This window comes from Parasteatoda tepidariorum, chromosome 10 (assembly GCF_982258835.1).
Source record: "Parasteatoda tepidariorum strain Cologne lab strain chromosome 10, Ptep-v5.0, whole genome shotgun sequence".
In the NCBI taxonomy this organism is placed as follows: domain Eukaryota; kingdom Metazoa; phylum Arthropoda; class Arachnida; order Araneae; family Theridiidae; genus Parasteatoda; species Parasteatoda tepidariorum.
The window spans coordinates 39308189-39331063 of NC_141764.1; the positions used below are offsets into that span (position 1 = coordinate 39308189).

The 22875-nt window shown below is 29.4% G+C and overlaps 1 protein-coding gene across 12 annotated transcripts in view; it reads left to right on the top strand.

Annotated features, from left to right (window-relative positions):
• Nucleotides 1-22875, top strand: part of LOC107437816 (uncharacterized) — a 134800-nt gene that overhangs the window by 3115 nt on the left and 108810 nt on the right. For 2 of the 12 annotated variants that reach the window (XM_087154038.1, XM_087154044.1), the window contains exon 1: nucleotides 14758-14973. The exons of 8 other annotated variants lie outside the window; for them this stretch is intronic. In XM_087154038.1, the coding sequence (XP_087010164.1) occupies nucleotides 14903-14973 (71 nt within the window). In that variant the 5' untranslated portion in view covers nucleotides 14758-14902. Of the gene's footprint in view, nucleotides 1-14757; nucleotides 14974-22875 lie in introns of those variants that run through there. 2 more of the 12 variants (XM_087154048.1, XM_087154054.1) reach the window with 2 other exon arrangements.

The window sequence follows — 22875 nt, forward strand, 5'->3', positions numbered from 1 at the left end:
AGGGAGGGACTAAGGTTTGACTGTATTACCTATATAGTAATACTTTTGAATTATATTAATAGGGCCCGTGCTACCCATTCGCCACCTTGCCAAATGTGGTAAACTCGTCAATTCAGCAAGAAAAATTTTGTTTTAAGAAAGTATTGTCGAATGATTTTTTCTACCGAAAGAAAATTATATGTTCCCCTCAATCCAGGTACAAAAGGTCAAAGGGAATTTTTTTGATCAAATCCTGTATTTTTGTTCGATTACAGTAATTTCCCTTAGATGCGTCACATAATTAATTACAATTATATTAAATCCAGATATTGTAAGCATCAGCAACAAACTGCCGTAAAATGCTGATTAATATGTTAGTTACTGGACGAAATTCTTTCCTACAATAAAGTGTCAATAAAACAGATTAAATGGTGGCAAGATGAATAATCATCCAACTATTTTTGTAGAAAATATATTTTCTCATGGCAATAACATATCAATAATGCGACAACATAACATTGTTTAAGGTTTATCCTTATATTATTGCTCTCTAGTCTAAGAAGTAATCAAAAATTAATGCCTACCTATTCTGATGTCTTTCCCATTCATTGCTTATTTACTATTCCCCAAATACAAATTAACTCTTGATTTGCATTTTATAAAAAAATTTAACTTACATTAAATTTGTATTTTGATTTATTTTTTACGGGAATCATAAGAATCAATCATAAGTAATTAAGTTTTGCCTTGGGCTAAGAATTGTGAAAATTGGCTACTACTTTTGATGTTTTGCTAATTTACTGGCTAATAATTTGGGCATGGGCCCTGAGTAAGCATTGTTTTAGGATGAAATTATAATTTTTTTTATGTGCTTTGATAGTTAAATATATCTATAAAAATTGGATTCTGATAGAAAAAAAATCAAATTTATTTTTAAAATTGTGATTTTCTTTCAAGTCGCTTTAAAATAAGCTCTAATTAAGAAAGCTAGATTCATTGCTAAAAAGCCAAATCAAAATATAAATGTAACCCACTTCCATTTTTAATAACAAGCATATAAAATTCAGTATTTTAATTATCTACCTAACCTCTTCGCTGCAGCTGGCACATAAGGCATCAAGTCTCTTTTTCCAGACACCAATGTCCTGTGCCAGTCTTCTTGTCTCCACTCATCTATTTAATTTTGCTTTGTATAGAACTTGGTGCAGGTATTTTTGCCAAGTAAGTCTCGGCCTTCCTCTTTTACGTTTTCTATCGGGTGCCCAAGTAAGAGCAATGTTAGCAAGGTTATCCTGTTTTAGACAAAAGAAAAATTTTATTAAAATGAAAAAGGGGTCTCCCCGCAGTTATTTGCCCTGAAAAATTATTAAATCTTTGAATAACTTTGGTCAACAAGCTGATGAAAGAAATTCTTGGGTCATTTAACCATTATCTAAGATTAGGAAGCTGTTGTATTAGGACAGGGGTCTGTCCAGACATTTTGTGAAGGGTCCGTTTTTCGTGAAATTGTGAAAAAATTACTCACATTCTTTCAACCAGGGTCCGCTTTTATGAATTTGTGCAAATAGGGTCCGTTATTGCAAAAAAAAACTTTTTCAACGAGTTTTTAAATTGTAAAGACATACAAGATTATGCACAATACTGTAAAATTATAATTAAAAAAATTAAATTTTAAAAAGTAAACAACAATTGCTGCTTCTAAACTAGAGATGCAACATACAAATATTTGGTATTTAGTCTATACTGCTGAACGCAGAATATTCATTTCGGACGAATAATGGAAGAATTGTCTGCCGAAGACAAAACTTAATTCGTTTGCATCCATCTTTCTTGTTTTCTGCCATGGAAAGGGTTTATTCGATTAACAAAATAATAATGAAGATAAACAAATTTGTGAATTGTCCGATTCAAAGAAAAATCATATTGTGAAGGGTCTGTTTTTAAGTTAAAATATTTTGTGAAGGGTCCGTTTTTATGAAAAGATATTTTGTGAAGGGTCCGTTAACGGACCCAAATTTCTTCTAAACAGACCCCTGTAGGAGTAACAAATTGTTTATCGTAACTGTTCAATTATTATTTTTTAATAAAAATTTTTTATATTCTAATAAAATTTTCTCCTTTAATAAATTCTTATATTTTGATTGTAACAAAAAGATGAAGTTTTTTAATTTTTTTTTTACAATTTGCAGTTTAATTGCTAATGGGAATCTGTATTATTTCAAATAAACATAAATCTGCAATTCTTAAATATTTATGTAGAAATTGTTTTCTAAAAAAATGTCTATGTTAAACAGCGTTAGAATTTCGCCTGGAAGAAATCTATTTCTTCCAGCACGGTGAAAGAGACCTTAGAAAACTGGAAAAAATGAAAAAAACTAAAAATGCCAATACAGTTTAACTACAAGTACAGAGTTTAACAACAGAAATTTAAATTTTATCGCATTTACTTTTTTATTTTTAAATTATAATTTTTTATTAAATTAACTATTAGTTTTTAGTAGAATTTTAAAACCTATATATCATATTATTTAAAAGTCTTGGTTTCATATTCATCCTTAACACACTATTTGTATTAGCGAATTCATTGTGTTTTTATTAGTATCTATGCTTAGTATGTGATATGTTAATTTAGTGTTATTAATAAAATTTGATTGTTATTTTAATAGTTCTTTTTATTATTATAAAATTAATTTTTACTACTCGTTAACATAAAATGTTAAAAAACTAGTTATTTAAATTTTTTAAGAAATTCATTCAAAAAAAATTTTTTCTCTCTTCAGAATTCTTTGTTTTTTTTAAAATTTTTTTAAAAAAAAGTTTTTACTGATTTAAAAGTTATACAAAAAATATCTCAAAAATTGATACTATTGTTTAAACTAGATTGTATTTTTAAACTGTTGAAATGTATATTTCTTTTTGAAAAAGAATTTCTTTCTCTTTTGTTGGAAAAAACCTATTTCCTACAGAGTGGTTTTTTCCATTGTGGAAGAAACTTGCTTTTCTTTATGTCAAATAATGTGAGCAAATTTAAGATTGAGTGTTTCTTAAAAAGGCTTAAAATAAAATAGGCGCCCCATTGATCTGTGTATTTTAAATTAGTTAAATTATGTCATCATTGAAAGAGTTAAAGTTTGTCAAAGTCTATTTTTAATTATTTGTTAAATACATTATGTTTGCTGCTATTAAAAGTAGAAATAGGAAGGTGTTCTTTAATTTTTTTTTTTTTCAGTTTAATTTTCGAATTTTCTGTTACCAATGTAAATAAATTTGTAATGTATGTATGCAGTATGTTTACATTCTGCATACATACATTACAATTTTTACTGTAATTTTCAATTTAAATTTGTCATTATATTAAGTATTAAGATAAAAAAATATTAAATTTGCTAAAAATATTTTTATAGTGTTTTTTTCTTCATAATTTAATGCTGTAACATGTCAATAAAGATATTGTTAAACTTAAAACATCATCATGTTAAAATAAATGACAAAACTAATATTATTTTTTAGTTTTCAAACCGTTAGTATGCTAAAACATACCTTTAAGGCAATTCCAGGGTGTCTGACGTAAAAAATGAACATAAATTTCTTTGAAAATTTCTCATAAAATATAAGTTCAAAATTCTCAAATTTTTATGTCAAGTATTTAGTACATCATAACCTATCAAAAACCAATTCGTTTTATAAAAACTGATAATAAGTTCAAATTGTATGAATTCAATTGTTGGTATCAGACGCAAATCACACAAAAGCAAAAAATGATTATGCATTTGCAACTTGTTTAAACTATTTGAATTTGTTTGTAATTTAAATGTAAATTTAAATAAAGATTTCTATGCAGTTCTTAACTTGTGAAATATGTATAATTAATTTAAAACTTTTTACTTTCGTGTCAGACATAAATTCTTCAATTTGGATATATAAAGCTAATGATAACAATTATAAATACAGAAAATTACTTTAATTTTTTTATCTTAATATTAAAAACTTTTTTTCCTATTAAATAGTTTCTTTAAATTTAAATTGTGCTCTATTTCCTGTTAGAATAGGTGAATCAATGTGTTTTATTACATTTTTCATCTTGTAAAAGTTAGTTGAAAAATCACTAATTTTATTTGTGCAGCATATGTTTGTTAACAACAGTGTAAATACAACTCATATTTAAGCTATATTTCCTTAAATCTAATAATTTTAAAAATCCTGGCTTTAAAAAAAATTAACTGCTGTCTTGAAAAATGTTTCTATTTTTTTTAAATAATATATTAAAAAAATAGGAAAAAATGTTAAAAAGTTTCCTAATTTTTAAATACATTAAAGAAAAATGTGTTGAAAAATACTTTACTGTACATTAAAAAGAGGGAAATTTTTTTTTTTTTTTCAATATGATCAGCCTATTACAATTTTTACTGCAAAAAAATATAATTTCACACTGGTGAAATGATAATTTTGGCCCAGTATTTATCTGTATAAAATTAAACTATTGTTTCGTACAGTTTTTACAATCATTATATTTGATGCGCAAAGCAGATGATATTAATCGATATACCTTTTACTTGTATTTAGTTGTGTAGGTAGCAGGGAACAATAAAGAGCATATTTTCCTGGTTGTTGCCTTAGAAAAATTTTATGAAAAATAATTAAAAATGAATCCCAGAATAATTTTTTTCTCTTTTAAATAGCCTTCCCCCCTGCACAGTTTCATTTGTCAATTACAGGCCCATTAACTACTTCAAATTTTCATCTCTTTTGCCTAAAAGTTGAATAGAATCTGTAATACATATTGTAGTTTGCTTTGCCTGTAGTTTTATAATTTTTTAAATTATTTTTTGCAAATTGACGAGACATTAAAAAACAATAAACACCTATCCTACCATCAAAAACAATAAACGCCTAAAGTGTAATTGACACTACATACGTGAGTAACGTATCATGCTCAATTTTTAAACAAGTTTAATGAATGTTTTTTTTTTGATTTAAAGTTGGTTGTGAAATTTTATTTAAAGAAAAAATTTCTCCAAATACATACACTTTTCAAGATCTTCTTAGCAAAATGATTGATTTAAAATGCTCTAAATGAGTTGTTTTTCAAAAAATTTAAATTAAGTTGCTTACCTCAAGATAATAATAATAAAATGAAAATTTAAATAATGCTTCATTGATCGATTTTCAGCTCTAATTCTATTTTCCAGATAGCAGGTACATCTGGCGTTAAGTATTTTGTGGATCAATAATCGAAATCCGTCGGAAAAAATTATCTTTATTTAGAGAATGTATGTTTTTGTGAATGATTTCTTTCATTAAAATATCGCCTATAGTTACTTTAATGAAAGAAAATTAGCATAATTACTATAGCATTACTATACACTTCTATAGTAATTAGCATTATGCGTTCGAACTATTAAGATTTAGTCCGATTATTAAATCAAAAATTTAATTATTCAGGATGATCTTTCTTTTTATTATTTTATTTTACGCACTGTGCATTAGATGTAATATTAATAATAAATATCATAATTGTTTTGCTCCAATCTTAATTTTAATAATAACTGCCTTATATTAGGTATCTTAATTCTCTGAAACAGGTCTGATTTACTATAACTCTATCCTGTATTATGAGTTAAATCAGGGGTTTCCAACTGACATGTGGCCGCAATTAAAAACACCAGTTAAATGGCGGGCCGTAACTTTATCAAAATTTTATATAGGACTCTTTTTTTTTTGTTTTGTTCGAAGGAACGTTAAATATTACTGTCAGATTTTTATCAGGTTGTACAAAACAAAAGCATTGAATTGCAAATTAAAATAAGTAGATTTTTGGAAAATATTTAATTGCATATAAAAGATATAAAACTCAAAAGTATTTAAAACCCATATGGGTTTTCTACCAAAATTGTCCGCAAAAAAATTACAACTAATATATTTTGGTTCGCGGGCCACAAAAAAAAGCTTCGCGGGCCGCCAGTTGGAAACCCCTGAGTTAAATAATACACATTGCATCGATATTAAATTTTGTCTCTGTTTCGGGCAAAAAAGAATGAAAGAATTCATATTTTTAAATTTTACCATGGATTTTTAAAATTTTTTTTATATTTAATTATTTGAGGTCTCATTTTTTTGTTTTTCTTAATATTTTTATGATTTATTGACAATTGAAATTTGTACGATGTAACTTAGTATCGTGTTAATATTTCAATTTTTCTTTTTTTTAAAAAAGAATTATTTTCAAAAGTTAATTTTTTCTGTGTCCAAAAATGATTTTTTATTTATTTTATAATGATAGTAAAACTTATTCAGAGTGTTGCCATTTGTAAAAAAAGAAAAAAAAAACTGAGTGGAAGCTGATGTATAAAAAAGTAGAGGTAGAAATAATGAAACTAAGGTTTCAGAATATAATAAAAATTCGTTTGACTAAGTCAGTCCTTTCTTATAATGCACAATAATTCAAAAATTCTGACTTTCTAAATCTTAAATGACGTAATATTATCATAAAAAGGAACTTCCAGTAATATATATCTGTTCGATCCGAATCGCAATTCCGACTGGATTGTCTATAGTGAAACGACTTGTCCTTGGTAATTTAAAGAGAAATGGCAAGATCCCAAAAGCTAGCTGTTTGCGAACACAATATACTTCTATCCTCTCGGTGATCAGGATAACTTCCTGTGTATTTCAATTATACGACTTTAAATAATAGAAAGTGTCAAGAGGGATTTGAAACATTTTATCTAGCTCTGGAAACATTGCGCTAATATTTTAGGATTTTATTTTTTTGTCAGACCTTATACATTTTTGTACCTAACATATCTGTTTTAAAATGTAATTTTGAGTCAAAATTTTTGGGTCAATTATTTCACCAGTTAAATGGTGCAAGTGTAATTTGAAACTGTAATAAGACTCACAAGTAAGGAAAATAGTACTTAAAATGAATTTTTTATAAGTGAATTCAATTTCATTTAAATTATTTCAGAATTTACCATCTTAACAGCTTGAGGGGGGTGATCTAAAATATGCTAATTAATTAGTGCACACGATATTTTAAATTACGAAAGATGAAAATGTAAACGTACTTTCTCTGAATAAGCATATATTTTTTTGTTGTTGATGGGTTCGGATTTCTGACCCTCAAAATATAGGGGGTTACCGCAACCTGGAAAATATGGTTCCAATAATTTAGTCAGGAGAACGCTCCGAAGTTTGGAACTCTTCAATGTTAATTTTTAATTATTGCGTATTTCGTCCTTAATATTGCGCCCTCGAGCCATTAAGATTGAGTCCTAGAATGTGAAGATCCTATCATAAGACCAAAATTATTCAAATTAACGTTTTTTTTTTCCTTCTACATTGTACGTAGTTTGTATTGTATTCTATTATGGACTTAATGGAGCTGAATTGTTAATAATAAAATCCAATTATGATTTTTTTGGTTTGGGGAAAATCATAACCTTGCTAGAAGGTGGAAGTTTGAAGTTCTAAAATGGCTATTTTTGATGAGTTTAGCATCCCCCCCCCCCCTGGAATACATAAATTGTTTGAAAGTTGTTACACATATCGCAATTTTTTTCAATATCCATTTCCCTTTTGTTGCAAGACAAATGTTTATTATATTTTTTGAAAGTTCGCTCTTGAAAGGGGGACTAGTCAAAATATTGCGCCAAGTTTCATCCCTCGTCTATTTTCGACACATTTAGCAAAGAACTAAATTGTTTTAGATATTTTTAATTATAGAAATCTTAGTAACGAACGAAATTATCAATGGCATTTGTTTTTCAAATAGAAGCCTTCAGAATAAAGTTAAAAAAATAGATGGATACGTGAAAAAAAAAATGGCATAAGCCACATTTTAAGTAAGCAAACTTTTTCTACATTAATGGTCTTTTAAAGATAGGTTAAAAACTTATCGACTTTTCAAAAAATGATTTGCTTTTTTTTTCCGAACTGCAAAAATTGTTTGTAAAAAAAAAATTAAGACAGGTAATGTAAGGGCCAAGATTACGCATTTTATTATTGAGATTTGTAAAATTTGCATTTAAGTTCGCATTTGTATTTATTTTTCTTATCTAATTACAAAAAAGGAGGCGAACGTTGATAAAATACTATAGAATGAAATGTATAATGCATAAATTTTGTTCTAAGATGACTGTCAAAAAGATTGGGGGACGAAATGAAGCAAGTGTAAAGTGGGACTTCGTAATTTTGTAAAATAATAATTTAACTAAACAAGCTCATTTCTGATTTAAAGTCTTTGCACAAAACTTTTATTTTGAACTCTTTATTTGGTAAAATGATTTTTTTTATCGAAAAACTTCAGCGATTTTCTCATCACCATCCTTTTTTTCTTGTTTCTGAAAATGAATGCTTGTGAAACTTATTGTATTGTTTGTAGTTTTATAATTAAAATTGTATTTTTACTGATTATGAAATCACAGATTGTGAATAAATTTTAGTATTGGAATGAAACTATTCTTTGTTTTTATTTATTTCTTATAATATTGCTACTTTTTTTAAAAAAATATTATAAGATTGTAATAATAACTAGCTACAGAGAGTTAACTTTCTTGTATAATTTTTAGTCTACTTTTTAAAGTTCTTTCGTAATAATGTTAGTTAGATCGTTCATATTTTTCATAAGAATACATGTAGTACTTGTAATTATATTAATAATTAAAAAACAAATAATTTTAAATTTAGAGCTGATTTATTTTCTAATTAGCAATTGACAAAATTTTGATGCTTTTTGCACTACTATTTTCCCTGCTAACAGTCTTTCTAACATTTATTAACGCCTCGCTGTTTCCGACAAATGTTCTTAACCCCATTTCTTCGAAAGAGAAGAAAAGACAATAGCATTTAACGTTATTGTTTTTTTTTTAAATTTTAGTTGACAGTTTAATTGAGAGAAAGTAATAAATAAAATTCCCTCTAATTTGATACGAAATTTATAGGTTCTTGATCCCATTTTGTCATTTCAATAACAGATATTTAAGTTATGTTTTTAATAAGTTCCTATTAATTATGATTCGTTTATTGGAACCGTAGAAAATCGTCATACGTTGATGCTCAATTAATTTTGGCAATATGTATCACTGGTGTTATGGTAATTAGTGCAGTTTTAATAAGAATTCTACAATGAATTTTCCGTAGTTTTAGAATTTTTTTTTTAGAAATTTGCTCAAGGTAGTGCATTGATATTTTAATGAATTAAAATTAAGAGCTTTTTTTCTACGACTTCTAAGAATGGGTCATATTCTCAAGTCCTTATCAAGGTTTTATAAGAATTCTATTTGTTTTTGAAATTTCAGCTTTAATTTGGTTTTATTTGCCAAATATACGTTGTTTTAATACCGATACTGTGAAAATAAGTGTCTTATGGCCACTCGCAAAAAGGTATGTACCTGCGAAAATTTCTTGATAGTGATAAATTTCGACTATAGTGAGTTGGCCGCAAGCAGTGGCATCAAGGCAAGTGATGTTGAATACAGTTAATCTTTATTATGGGATCCGCGATGGCTCAGGGGATAGAGCGTTCGCCTTCCAATGTGGCGAACCGGGTTCGGATCCCAGTCTATACAAATTCCGCATCCGGGTTGCACCGACCACAGTGCTGATGTAAAATATCCTAAATGGTAGACGGATCACGGATTAGAGTCCCGTTGCCGTCAGGCTAACCATGGGAGGTCTTCCTCTCCATGTAACACAAATGCGGGTCACCTCCATCAGAAGGTCCTCCACGAAGGCAAATTTCTCCCAATACAGGGTAATAGTGGGAGGTTTTCGTGATTTTCCTCCCTATGTAAAGCAAATGTGAATTAGTTCCATCAAAAAGTCCTTCACGAAGGCAAATTTCTTCCAATACTTGATCCAGGAGTTCCCTTGTTTTTTGTGTTGGGTTCAAAATTACAAGGCTACGTAGTTGAACATTAGTAATCGTAAACCCAAAAATTGGGTCGGCTGTTCAATGACGGTTATTAAATCTTTATTATGGGAGCCTTGATGGCTCAGGGGATAGAGCGTTCGCTTTCCAATAAGAGGTGAACCGGGTTTGAATCCCAACAATTGCTGGTCGATACGAATTCCGCATCCGGCTTACACCTACCACATTGCTGACGTAAAATATCCTCAATGGTAGACTGATTATTGATTAGTCCCCTTGCCGTCAGGTTAACCGTTAGAGGTTTTCGTGGTTTTCCTTTCCATGTAACGCAAATGCAGGTTAGTTGCATCAATAAGTCTTCCAGGAAGGCAAATTTCTCCCGATACTTGATCTAGGACAGGGATGGCGAACCAGTGGCACGCGTGCCACTTATGGCACGCGACACAATATTTTGGGCACGCCACTGATCACAAAGTTTACTATGAAGCATATTAACAATTCAATTAAAATTCACAAAAAAGAGAACAATTAATGCCAAAAAAAAAGCAATTAATAGCCATAAAAAAAAGCAAGCGAACAATAAATAACTAGCAAACAAAATTAACAGTTCTGCTTAAACTAACATCTTATAACCCTAATATAAGTTATTTGTCATCTAATCTGCAACAACAGAAGTCACACTGATGTTACTTTAAGTTGAATTACGCGTATAACTGAGACATTGCAAAAGTTGAGAATTGCATTTTTTCGTAGTAAATAAAGAGTTTTGAGTTGATAGTATTTAGTATTATTATTTACCCAATAATCACGAAGTTGAAACTATATGTCGGCACGTCTATGACTTCACTAAAATATATTTTAGAAAAAATGGCACGTTGGTGCATGAAGGTTCGCCACCCCTGATCTAGGAGTTTATTCCCTTGTCTTCTAGATCGGGTTCAAAATTACAAGGCTACGGCTTTGAACATAGGTAGCAATAAACTCAGAATTATGTCGGCTGTTCAAACGATGGTTATAAAATGAGATAAAATCTTTATTATGATGGGATGAACTATAAAAAACCTGTTTTACTTAATTAATAACGTGAAGCTCCCGGGAAGGGCAACAAATAATAATAATAAAAGAAATTATTTTAGTTTTATTAATTGAGTCGGTATATTCCTTTTAATGTTGTGGTTGATATCGTAGCGTTGCTCTGTACTGATTTATTGATTTCTTTTTTTTTTCGGTTTACAAAACTGTTTTTGATTAAAATTAGTCCATACATTGCCTTATGAAATGAAACGAGGAAAAAAAATAACCTTCTTTCAACATCTAATTCTTTCTAGGAGAAATGAGCATAAAGATGTAAGAATTGTGTCCATCTTCGCTGAAATTCTATTACTTTTCTTTTATTATTTACGATTTTCCCAAGTTTCTTTCTTTTTGTGAATTCTCTTCCTATTGCTTTAATACTAAGGAAATTATTCTTGATTTTATGTGTTCGTGTTACTAGACAGAACATTTGAAAAAAGAAAAAAAAAAGATTTTTTGAAATTCTTGTGACTTCAAATTCCTTTTTATGTTGTCTGAAATTTCATCTGAATTTGTTGGTAAGTTTCGGATGATTTGCGACAAGTTGCATTTCAGAAGCTGTTATTTCTACATGTTATTTTCATAAAAACTTGGGGGGGGGGGGGATTATAAAGGAAGCACACAATATACGTACTAATTACGATAGGATAATTTGTTTTCAAACAGTACCTCTCCATTATTGGAAAATCTTAGTTACAATTATCTATCTATATATATATTTCTCTTACACGGCGATAAAAAAAAGCCTCATTACAACTCCCCGAATGGCAACGCTAGAAAATAGACCAATGATTGCCGCTAAAAATGTCACATGCCAAATCTAGCTAAGATGGCTCAACATATAGCGCTTTTAAAAACTGAAATAACCAGGGAGAGCATAAGCTAGGCAGAAGTCTTTGTCGATAGATCTCTATTTTAGCTTTTTGTCGAAAGCGTTTTTTTTCTTCACGAATTTATTTGACAATTTTTGATTTATAACACGAATTTATTTGTTTTACTAGAATTTATTTGTTAATGCAGGTTTTTCCATTGCAATTCACTTATTTCAATTTTTAATAGACTTAATTATAGCCGAAATTTTAACCTTTTTAAAGAGATATCAGTTTTAGAAATTTTATCTTAAGATTTTATACCATAGCATATTTCTAATAGATTTAACGAATCACATGTCATTTATTTGAATTCAAATTTATTTTAAGGACTCAGTATTTACTAAAAAGAAGTAATTTTTTTTAGAAAAAAAAGTTGTTATACGGGTTTGAATGATTGTTTTGAATTCTTAGAATTTTGTGCATTTGCAATCTACCTAAGTTAGTAGCGAGCGAAACTAGCTTGGTTTGCGAAGCAAACCATATAACATTGCGTAGCAATTTTCGGGGGTTGGCGAGCGTCAGCGAGCAGGGGGCGCAGCCCACTAGTCTATATTATATAAAACGCTAATACGTACGTATGCATCAATAAAACCGATGATATTTCTTTTCTCGCGTTGGCAACAGTTTTCATTTTTAATTGATATGCTTCGGCGCGCAAGAGCACGTAGTGAGCATCATATGTCTAATCGGGTGAATTCTCACCGAATTATCAAAAAAATTCTCACAAAATTTTCTTCATCGAAGCCGATGCTTTACATCAGGCGCTCAGTACTATTTCATATTCTTTTACAACACATGGTTTTAGCCCTCTGGTGGGAAAGACTTTAAAACAAAACTTACAACAGTTACTTTTCTCAACAACTGAAATTTAGAATAGTGTGATTAAGAAAAATATGTGAACTGTTTGCAATTTCAAATTAATATTGAAATGCACAGGTTTAGAATTTTCTACAGTGAAAGGTTTTCGGAACTTCAGTGTTCAAAAAAGTATACAAAAGCTAGACGTTAAGAACGTATCCAATGAGCGAGCAAAGCGAACATCGGATTGCGAAGCAATCCGAAATGAACTGCGAAGGCAGTTCCGGGGGTTGGCGAGCGTCAGCGAGCAGGGGGCGAAGCCTCCTAGTTTTCTATTAAAAGAAAATGAGAAGAAATAGGTATTGTTCGCGCTTCCTAACTTCTGCAGCTGGACGATTCACTTAATGTTTAAACCAAAAATTGTAATTTATAAATAAAACGTTCCTGTTAAAATTGTTAATTAGCGTATTTGAATAAGTTCTTTTTATATTTTAATTTCCTATCGATCTTCTAAGATTTAATATTTTGTAGGAATTAATTGGAAAATAACTAAAAAAGAATAAAATTGTTATCTAAAATTTTATTATGATCTCTAAACTGAACAGTAAAAAGTAATATTTTATCGAAAATTAATTTTCATTTAAAATTACGAGTTTACAACTATAGTGACAACGGTACTGTGTATATTTAAAACGCTTTTTTTTCTTTTTTTTTGTAATTACGCATTTAAAGTGCAAGGTTTAGTGTACTGTTCTTAGTTAAGAATTTCCCGATTCAGATTTATTTTTTAAAAAGCTTGCTCATTGTTTAGTAAAGTATAATTTCTCACTTGCACTAACATGGATCTGTCCAGACATTTTGTGAAAGGTCCGTTTTTGTAAAATTGTGAAAAAATTACTCGTAATTTGTGAATATAAAATAAACGTTAAGTCACGTTCTTTCAACCAGTGTTCGCTTTTGTGAATTTGTGCAAATAGGGTCCGTTATTGCAAAAAAACTTTTTCAAGGAGTTTTTAAATTGTAAAGACATACAAGATTATGCTCAACACTGTAAAATTACACTTAAAAAAATAAAATTTTAAAAAATAAACAGCAATTGCAGCTTCTAAATTAGCGATTCAACATACAAATATTTGGTATTTAGCCTATACTGCTGAACGCAGAATATTCATTTGGGACGATTAAAGGAAGAAGCGTCTGCCGAAGACAAAATTTAGTTCGTTTACATCTGTCTTTCTTCCCCCCCCTTCCTGGGAAGGGTTTATTCGATTAATAAAACAATAATGAAGATAAACATATTTGTGAAGGGTCCAATTAAAAGATAAATTATTTTCTGAAGGGTCCGTTTTTAAGTTAAAATATTTTGTGAAGGGTCCGTTTTTATGAAAAGATATTTTGTGAAGGGTCCGTTAGCAGACCCAAATTTCTTCTAAACAGGCCCCTGACTAATATAATTTTTAATCATTCGCGATGAATACTAATTAAGAAATTATACTTAAATACATCTTTAGCTACGACAGAACAGTGCACTAAACGTTAGACATTTAATACCTACTTTTAAAAGAAAAGAAAAAAAGCGTTTTAAACACAGTACTTTTGTTGTTATAATTATAAATAAATATTATTTGTTTCAATAATTGTAATGTAATTGCAATTAAATGCTTCTTTAGCTTCGATTAATCTTTAAAAACCAATTCTCAACTTTTTTTCCTTCATCTTCTCTGAGTTTGTAAATGGAAAGAAAAAAAAATCTTGAAACGAAAGCTAGAAAATGAACTCTACTAATGTATCCATCTTATAGGAGTTTCTAAGCTGGGGTAAAAGATAAAAATAAACAGCTTAATCTGTAGAAACTCATTCTTTTTCGCATTTAGTGTATTCGGTTAATTTTAAATATAATTATATATAAAATAAACACTTAATCCACTTTAAATATTGTCGACCCTATATTTTTACGGAGCTGTTTATTTAATTGAGTAGCATAACTTTTACTTATATCAAATGTTTCCAAAGCCATAAATCTTAAGTTTCTGAAAACCTGTCGCACGTGAAGAATCCCCATTCAAGGCCCCCGACTAAAAATCCCCCTCTTAACTGCTTCTTTCTTGTGATTGGTCCAACTCTTCAGCTTCCTCATCCTCCTCTGAAAAGGATGCTGACCCCGTTGCTTAGTAAAGTTTTACACCCGCTTTGTTTTGCACGTGACTAAATTATTCGCTGTGGTTTTTTCGTACAGCCAAGCTATGTAGGAAAAACATATTTTTGTTTTGATATGTAAATATTTTGTTAGATATTTTATGCTTTGTATATGCTAATGTATCTAAATATGGGTCTATTTTTTCGTTTTAACGAGTTCATCAGTCCAAGAAAATTTCAGTGGTAAGTTTTTTTTTAATACTTTATTTGAGGTGTACTTATTTAAATTTCCTTAAAGCATACGAATTACTTGTTATAATTTTCTGTTTATTTGCATTTTTTATTTTGTTGGGCCATTGTAAATCATTTTGTTTAAAATTTCAATTAGAATATTTTTGTTCTTAATCGAATTTTCAGGATTTATATCTTGATGTCTATTTTTATGATTCCCCCCCCCCTCCTGAATACATAGTTTTTGCGCTGTCTAAAGTACCCCGCTCATATCTTATATAGAAACACGCACATATCTTATTATCAATAGAATAACATTTTTTGCTCTTTTAGGATTGACTAGAATAGAAAATAGAATTTAAAATTTTATAATTTTTAGATAATTAATTTTTAATGTAATATTTTGTCCATTCTTACTCCCTTTGTTTTCCTCATTTATTTACTTGTTTAGTCACAGCTTTCTAATCTCTATGTTGAATTGATTTACTAATATAATTTTAGCTTAATTAATTTTTAATGTAATATTTTGTCCATTCTTACTCCCTTTGTTTTCCTCATTTATTTACTTGTTTAGTCACAGCTTTCTAATCTCTATGTTGAATTGATTTATTAATATAATTTTAGCTTAATTAATTTTTAATGTAATATTTTGTCCATTCTTACTCCCTTTGTTTTCCTCATTTATTTACTTGTTTAGTCACAGCTTTCTAATCTCTATGTTGAATTGATTTACTAATATAATTTTAGCTTAATTAATTTTTAATGTAATATTTTGTCCATTCTTACTCCCTTTGTTTTCCTCATTTATTTACTTGTTTAGTCACAGCTTTCTAATCTCTATGTTGAATTGATTTACTAATATAATTTTAGCTTAATTAATTTTTAATGTAATATTTTGTCCATTCTTACTCCCTTTGTTTTCCTCATTTATTTACTTGTTTAGTCACAGCTTTCTAATCTCTATGTTGAATTGATTTACTAATATAATTTTAGCTTAATTAATTTTTAATGTAATATTTTGTCCATTCTTACTCCCTTTGTTTTCCTCATTTATTTACTTGTTTAGTCACAGCTTTCTAATCTCTATGTTGAATTGATTTACTAATATAATTTTAGCTTTTTTACACTTAATTTTAATCAATATTAATCCCAGAGATGATTGTGCTCCGGAAAAATTCGAATTTTTCGCTAACCACGATCTGAAAGTTTCCGGTTATCCAAGGTCCCAGAAGTTTTAAGAAATCATCGATCACATTTTTGTATAAAAATTCTTGTATATTTTATTTAAAAATATTAGAACTAGAATTTATGCTTGGCATCTCTTTCATTTGTAAATATTTTTTCTTGTAGAATAATAAATGTGATTAGAGATAAAAGTAAACTTATAAATAATTATTCATTTAAATTATGGTGCATATAATTTCATTAGAATTTCATATTTTGAAAATATCAGCCATTTAAATTTATAGGGACATTAATTTTTTGAAATGCATCATTAATGATTTTACTCAAGAAATTGGTAGGATTTTTGAGTTAGGCTCACAAACACTTCTGTAAAATCTTCAATTTTTATGGGCTAATGAACCTAATTAGTTTTAGAGTGTTATATATTATTTTTTTCTTAAGTTTGTCTAACATAATAAATATTTGGACCACTTAATGAATGCCTAAGTAGTCCTAATGAACCACATTTTCATTGCTGGTGTGAACTCTACTTATTATTTTTATTGATTGAAATAATGGATGAAATATAATTTCATTTTTTTTCTTCATTCGATCAATTCCTTCTTCGTATTGCTCTTAAAACAGCGTTTAAAAATGCATTATCAACAATACAATAATCTATTTTATATTCAATTTATCTGGAAAATTGTATCTACGTTGGTATATGAATGCTTTGATTTGTTCATTTTCGTGTTTCTTTTTAAATGTCTGTCTTTTCTATTTTAAGCTTGAAGTTTTTAATTATATTTTTATAATACGTAAGCGTTTTAAAAATCACCTAAAATAACAGGGAATTTTGATTTTTTCTTTACAAACTGAGTACAGGGAATTTTGTTTTATTTTTGTCTTTTAAAAAATGGTGACCACTCAAAGCGTAATCTATGGGATATTTAACCATGACATTTCAGCTATACTAAACTATTTCATTTACCATAGCATTATTTAAGTATGTTCAGCTGTTTTTCCAGCAATTGAAACTAATAAATATAGTTAGCCCAATATAGCTCACAGAAGAGCACACTAATTGTTATTTCCTCTTAATATATTGCGTATAACATGTACAGGGAATTTTTTTTCTCCAGATTTGAGTGGCAACCCTGAATACGTAATACGTATACGTTGTATTTTTGTAATACGTAATTGTTTTTGTAATACGTAAGAAATATTTAGGAAAATGTTCATATCTATTTTGTGATCACTAAAACACGTATCTTAGTTCCAATAAATTTATAATTTAAAATTAGTTAATTTAGCATTTTACAGGTTAGCGTCATTAATGAATAACCATTCTACTTTTATTTAAAATTGTCCGTTAATTTTTTTAAAATAAAAATGTTTTTTTTAATTAATCGATAGATGTTTTTAATAAAACGATGCATGTTTTTATTAATTTATTTGAATTATTTTACCCTTTATCAATATTAAAGCTATACAACAGCTGTAGTGAAATGAAAATTATGCGATTGCTCAGCGTACATAAATTACAATATGTTTCTCGGAACTACATCCTCGGATGTTACATCCTATTGTAAAGAGTTGTTTATTGCTGTCATCGTATTCATGAGAATTGTCGTTAACTCTTAAAAGTAACCGCTATTCATGTATCGGTAAAGATATGACTGTAGATGCACGTTTAAGGGCTCGTACACGCGTCACAACCGACACGAAAGTCGAGTACAATAATTAAGAATGTCACATCCCGCAATTAAAGGGATCCTTGTTGTTCATGAGTTTGCCTTGAAAAGTGAATGACTCTTAAAACTTGATTGACAGAGGCAAGCGAAGTAATCTAATATTCTTTAAAATTGAATCACTAGCAACAGCCAGCGCCCTCTTTGTTGATTTTGAAAATAGTGCACAATATCCAAATGAAGGAAAAAATCAGTTTTTTGAAACTGCAAAGCTTTGTGGCTTATAGAAAATATAAGCCGTTATAGATCAATGCAGCCATAAAATGAGCACGACACTTATATTAAATGATTCTTATTGTTTTCCAATTAACAATAAATTTAAATACTATGATTAATTATTTTTATAAATATAACTAATATATTTAACTATTGCAATTATATCTAACGGGAAGCTAGAAAATCTTTTGGTCCGTTAGGGGTTTAAAAGTTGAAAAGTTATTTATTAGTTTAAAAAAAATTAAATCTAAAAATATATTAATTTAATGTTAATATATAATATGTTAATTAGTTTAATTAAATTATATTAATTTAATTATTTGAAATATTTGTTTTAAGTTCAGTTCTTTTAACACTAGAAAGACTGGAACTTAGAATATACCTATTTTGCTCAAAAGCAGTCAAAATGACTGGATTGTCATAGAATAACTATTGTGTAAAGAAATTTGTTTAAAATTAATTTTTAATATTTTTATGTTATTTACAGTTATATAATTAATAAGTTATCAGTAAATATTAACAATAAAAAAAATTACATGTTGTACAAAAAGTCACAAAATTCTAAGAAATTGTGTCATTATATACATCATTGTTTTTCTAATTGAAATTAAAAAGCAGGACTTCCTTGGGCAACCTAGTGTAAAACGTATTGTATGCTTAGTTTAAAATTTCAATTTTAAGAGTTTTATTTAATTTTAAGGCTTTAGCCTTGCTTCCGGCTTAAGACTATCGAACTGTGGTATTTATTTAATTTTCTTGGTGAAAGGCTTTCGCAAAACATCTTTAAGGTGACGCAGAGCCTTCGTGTTTTTGTAACTGTCATGCAAGAATTTGTCACGTTTACTTAGGTCTAGAACTTGCTTATTCATGCTTGCACACACGGTATTTGCACAAATAACCATGTGCATGATTATGCTTTATTTGAATTCGATTTGTCTGGTTAAAATTACCGATAGGGAAATCCTTGTGATTTTTGTATCATCAGGTGCCTAATATTAGTAAACGAAGCCGTAGGAGACTTACACGTGCATTTGAAGTCACCTTGAGCTATTTTTGCACCTTCTAGTGCAACGCCCACAAATTCAACCAATTCTATTGGTAAATTTATGAGGAGCCACCTGTACTAAATATAGCTTAAAAACGAAAAATAAATTTGATCGTAAGAATCAATGAATCATGTTGTTTTCTTTTTTTGTTATTGGTTGAACGATAAACACTAAGTTTGAAGAGCTATTAAATGTGAATTTTTATTTGTTTTTCTTTACACGATGCTACTTTTCTGTTCATCTTTTTGTATTGTAATACTACGTATGTTCTACTGTTTGTAGAAATTTATCAGTGATAAAATATTCTTTTTAAAAATTTGAAAATTAGTTTATTTTTTAAAGAAAAAATTATATATATGAAGAACAATAGAAATTATGGAACATAGTCCAATTGAGAACCAAAAAAAATGACAGAAACAGCAAGATCTTATTCCTTTACGATTCTTGGTGTGGCCTGCAGATTTTTTTTTAAACGCTAAATTTTACTTTTCAAATAAATGTTTCTTAATGTCTTCTACTCTGTTCTAACAGTTTTCTTTAAATTATTAGTGACTGTAAATTTTTGAAATTAATTTCAAATAAACTCTGCATCAATTTCAAATTACAGATTTTCTAATGGTTTTCTTTTGAAGAAATAATGGAATGTTGATAATCTTTTTCTATCTCATTTTCAATATTATCATCAAAATTGGGATCTTAAGTCAGATTTATAAATTAAAAGTTTTCATTACTAGGTTTACCAAATAGTGCTTCGTTTTTATTTTCATCCATTTTTACGTGTATAGTTCCTGCAGTTTTACTATTTCTAGGAAAGTAAATTCGATAACCTTTAGTATTGACTTGTGCCGTTACCCCTTTGGCTGTGATCTCAAAATTTAAATTTAGTAACGGTTACCCAGGTTATTTAGTAGACAAATATCTAATGAATTACAGAAAACTTTCAACATTTAAAACTCATTTTTATTGCACCTCTAAATCTTCAAAAACATAATTTCACACATTTCCAAATGCCAACATGGGAATAAACATTTATACATTAATTAAAACAAAAATGCAACCTTAAAACACTCAAGCATAACCTTCAATTTCTACCGTTCAAAAAAAGACATTTCTAAAATAAAAACTTCATTTAACATTTCTAAAAACCCAGACTTGGTTTATGATATCTATAAATTACACTTAAATGCTGATTGTTCTCCTACACAACAAAAAACACAACATAACAGTTCAGAATTTTCGGTAAATGATTCCTCTAAAATGTTAACGAAATAAAATTTAAAGTTTTATAAGTACCCTACGGAATTTACTGCTTTCACTCTGGAACCGCCCACCGGAAAGGTAGATGAACTCATGGACAAACTCCTCGGCTAGGATCTCGAAATTTCTCCAGCTATTCTAATTTCAAGCGACTTAGGCATGTAGAAGGGGGACACCGGACGTCCAGCATAGATTCCTTCGGACTTGGCCCATCGTCTCAAAGATATCGGCTTTTGGCTAATCCCGGTAGTCCTTCCCGCTAGAGACTTCAGTTTAGCTTTCCCTAAGGTTACGATCCACCATCTCCGAGATACTGTCACGAACCACTCCTTCAGCGGACAAACTCCGTATCCCCAGGATACTGCTCTGATTAACTGCTTACTACTGGTACTGCAACTGCTACTAGCCACATTCATCGCTTCTCTTTTATCCTCCCGTCAACAAGGCGAAAGAATCTAGACTGACCTGTTTACCACGTCCAGAGTCATCCCGCATCCGGCGGACGTCAGAACCAAAAAAAAAGATCCTTGAGAAAAACCGTCATGAATCCCCTAATACCCTATACAAGTTATAATACCATCTTCAATAAATATTAATAAATTTAGTTACATAGATTTTACCCAAAAAAATCCCTTTTTAAAAGACTAATTCAAAATTTCTAAAGAAAATATCATTATGATTGAATTTAAACTTTACCGTAGTGGCGCCATCTACAGACAAATAATCTATCTTTAAAAGTATTACAAAAAAAAAAAAACTTATAATAAATTTCAATTTATTACAATACCATCGCCTCACCGAAAAAAAATTAAAATACTTTTAATTTTTTTGAAACACTATAGCACTATGTTAAAATGACCTGGAACACTATCAAGAAATCAAGAAAACTAAATTATTGGTTTCACATAAAAAATTCCGTTTTTTCCTTTTCTCTAAGCTGTTCATAAATAATTCCTACTTAAAGTTCAAAATCTCTAAAAGCACCACGCGGCTTTAAACCTACTTTTAGATCTTTATCACTAAAATCAAATCTGACCCTAACAATGTGCACCTTGCAAGGAAACAGAAAAGAGGAATCAAATATGCGCCAAAGTAGTTTAAACTACACTTAACTTTAAAAAACATTATAACTCAGATTTACACTTAGCAATACCTTTTCCAGCGGCCCATAGGGGGTCAGGAAAAGATTGTACAGCAACGTTATCAATCTTCAGCTTTCAAATTTTAAACATCTAAAGATTCATAATCTGCATTTTCAAAATAACATTAAAAAAACAAAAATGGGACAAACCCAGTTTTGACTGATTACATACATCATTACAAATGCCAGTGGAGACCTACACTTCACCCTTATGTACATAAAAGGACCGTGGTCCACCTGAAAACAAAAAACAGTCTCCACCGACCTACTACATTCCGGCTTATGTAACCAAAATATGCACCGCCAGATATAAACTCCTCCTCCATATTTGGAGAACATTTGACATTCCACCCCAAAACATTTATAACCCAATTTAAAACAAGAAAAATTTAGTTGCACCCCCCTCTTACAAATTCTAATTTCTTATGACCCGTCCATTTACTCGTTGTCTTAAGTTATAACGAGGTTGCGGAAAAGGCACGAATTTACCTGTCTCATACAGTAGATTTTCTGGAGCAGGTGTTTCTACTCTTTCCCTATCTATACTGCCACTGATTTGGTCACCGAACCCACTATCTCTGGATCGCAAAACTTCCAATCTTTGCTCCGCCTTTGCCACATTCTCCACATGAACAACCCTAGTATAGCCAAAATTTTTTGTATGTTGGATTTTCAAAGTGACCGGAGATATGACTTCAATCACCCTGAAAGGGCCCTCATTAAATTTAGCAAATTTCTTGCACTGGTTTTTCTTTAACACAGGATTGAACCAGTATACTTCATCCCCTGTTTGGAAATTATATTGTTTGACGTTTTTGTCTCTACGAGCTTTTCTATTTTCTGCAGAATATTCTAGATTTTCCCTCGCTGATGCATAAGTACTATGCAATTTACCAAGTAAATCTTTGGCAAAGTCCTCAGCACCCGCATAAGAGAAAGGTTTATGATTCCTGAGAAATTCCAGAGGTAAAGTTAATTCCCTACCATACGTTAATAGTGCCGGAGTAAAGTTAGTTGACTCCTGAATAGCTGTTCGGTATGCTAGTAAGGCAAATGGTATTTGCGTATCCCAGTCATCATGTGTAGAATTAACTATATGACATAAAAAATTTGCGATTGTCTTATGCTTAATTTCTATAGCACCATTACTCTGGGGGCGATAAGGGATAACATTAATTTTATCTATTCCCAAAGATTTATAAATTATTTTCATACCCTCACTTATCAGATTAGATCCTCTGTCTGTGATTAAAGTTTTTGGAGAGCCAAAACGAGATATAAAATTTAAAAGTACTATGGCAATATCCTTACTGCTGACCGAGGAAACCGGGACAGCTTC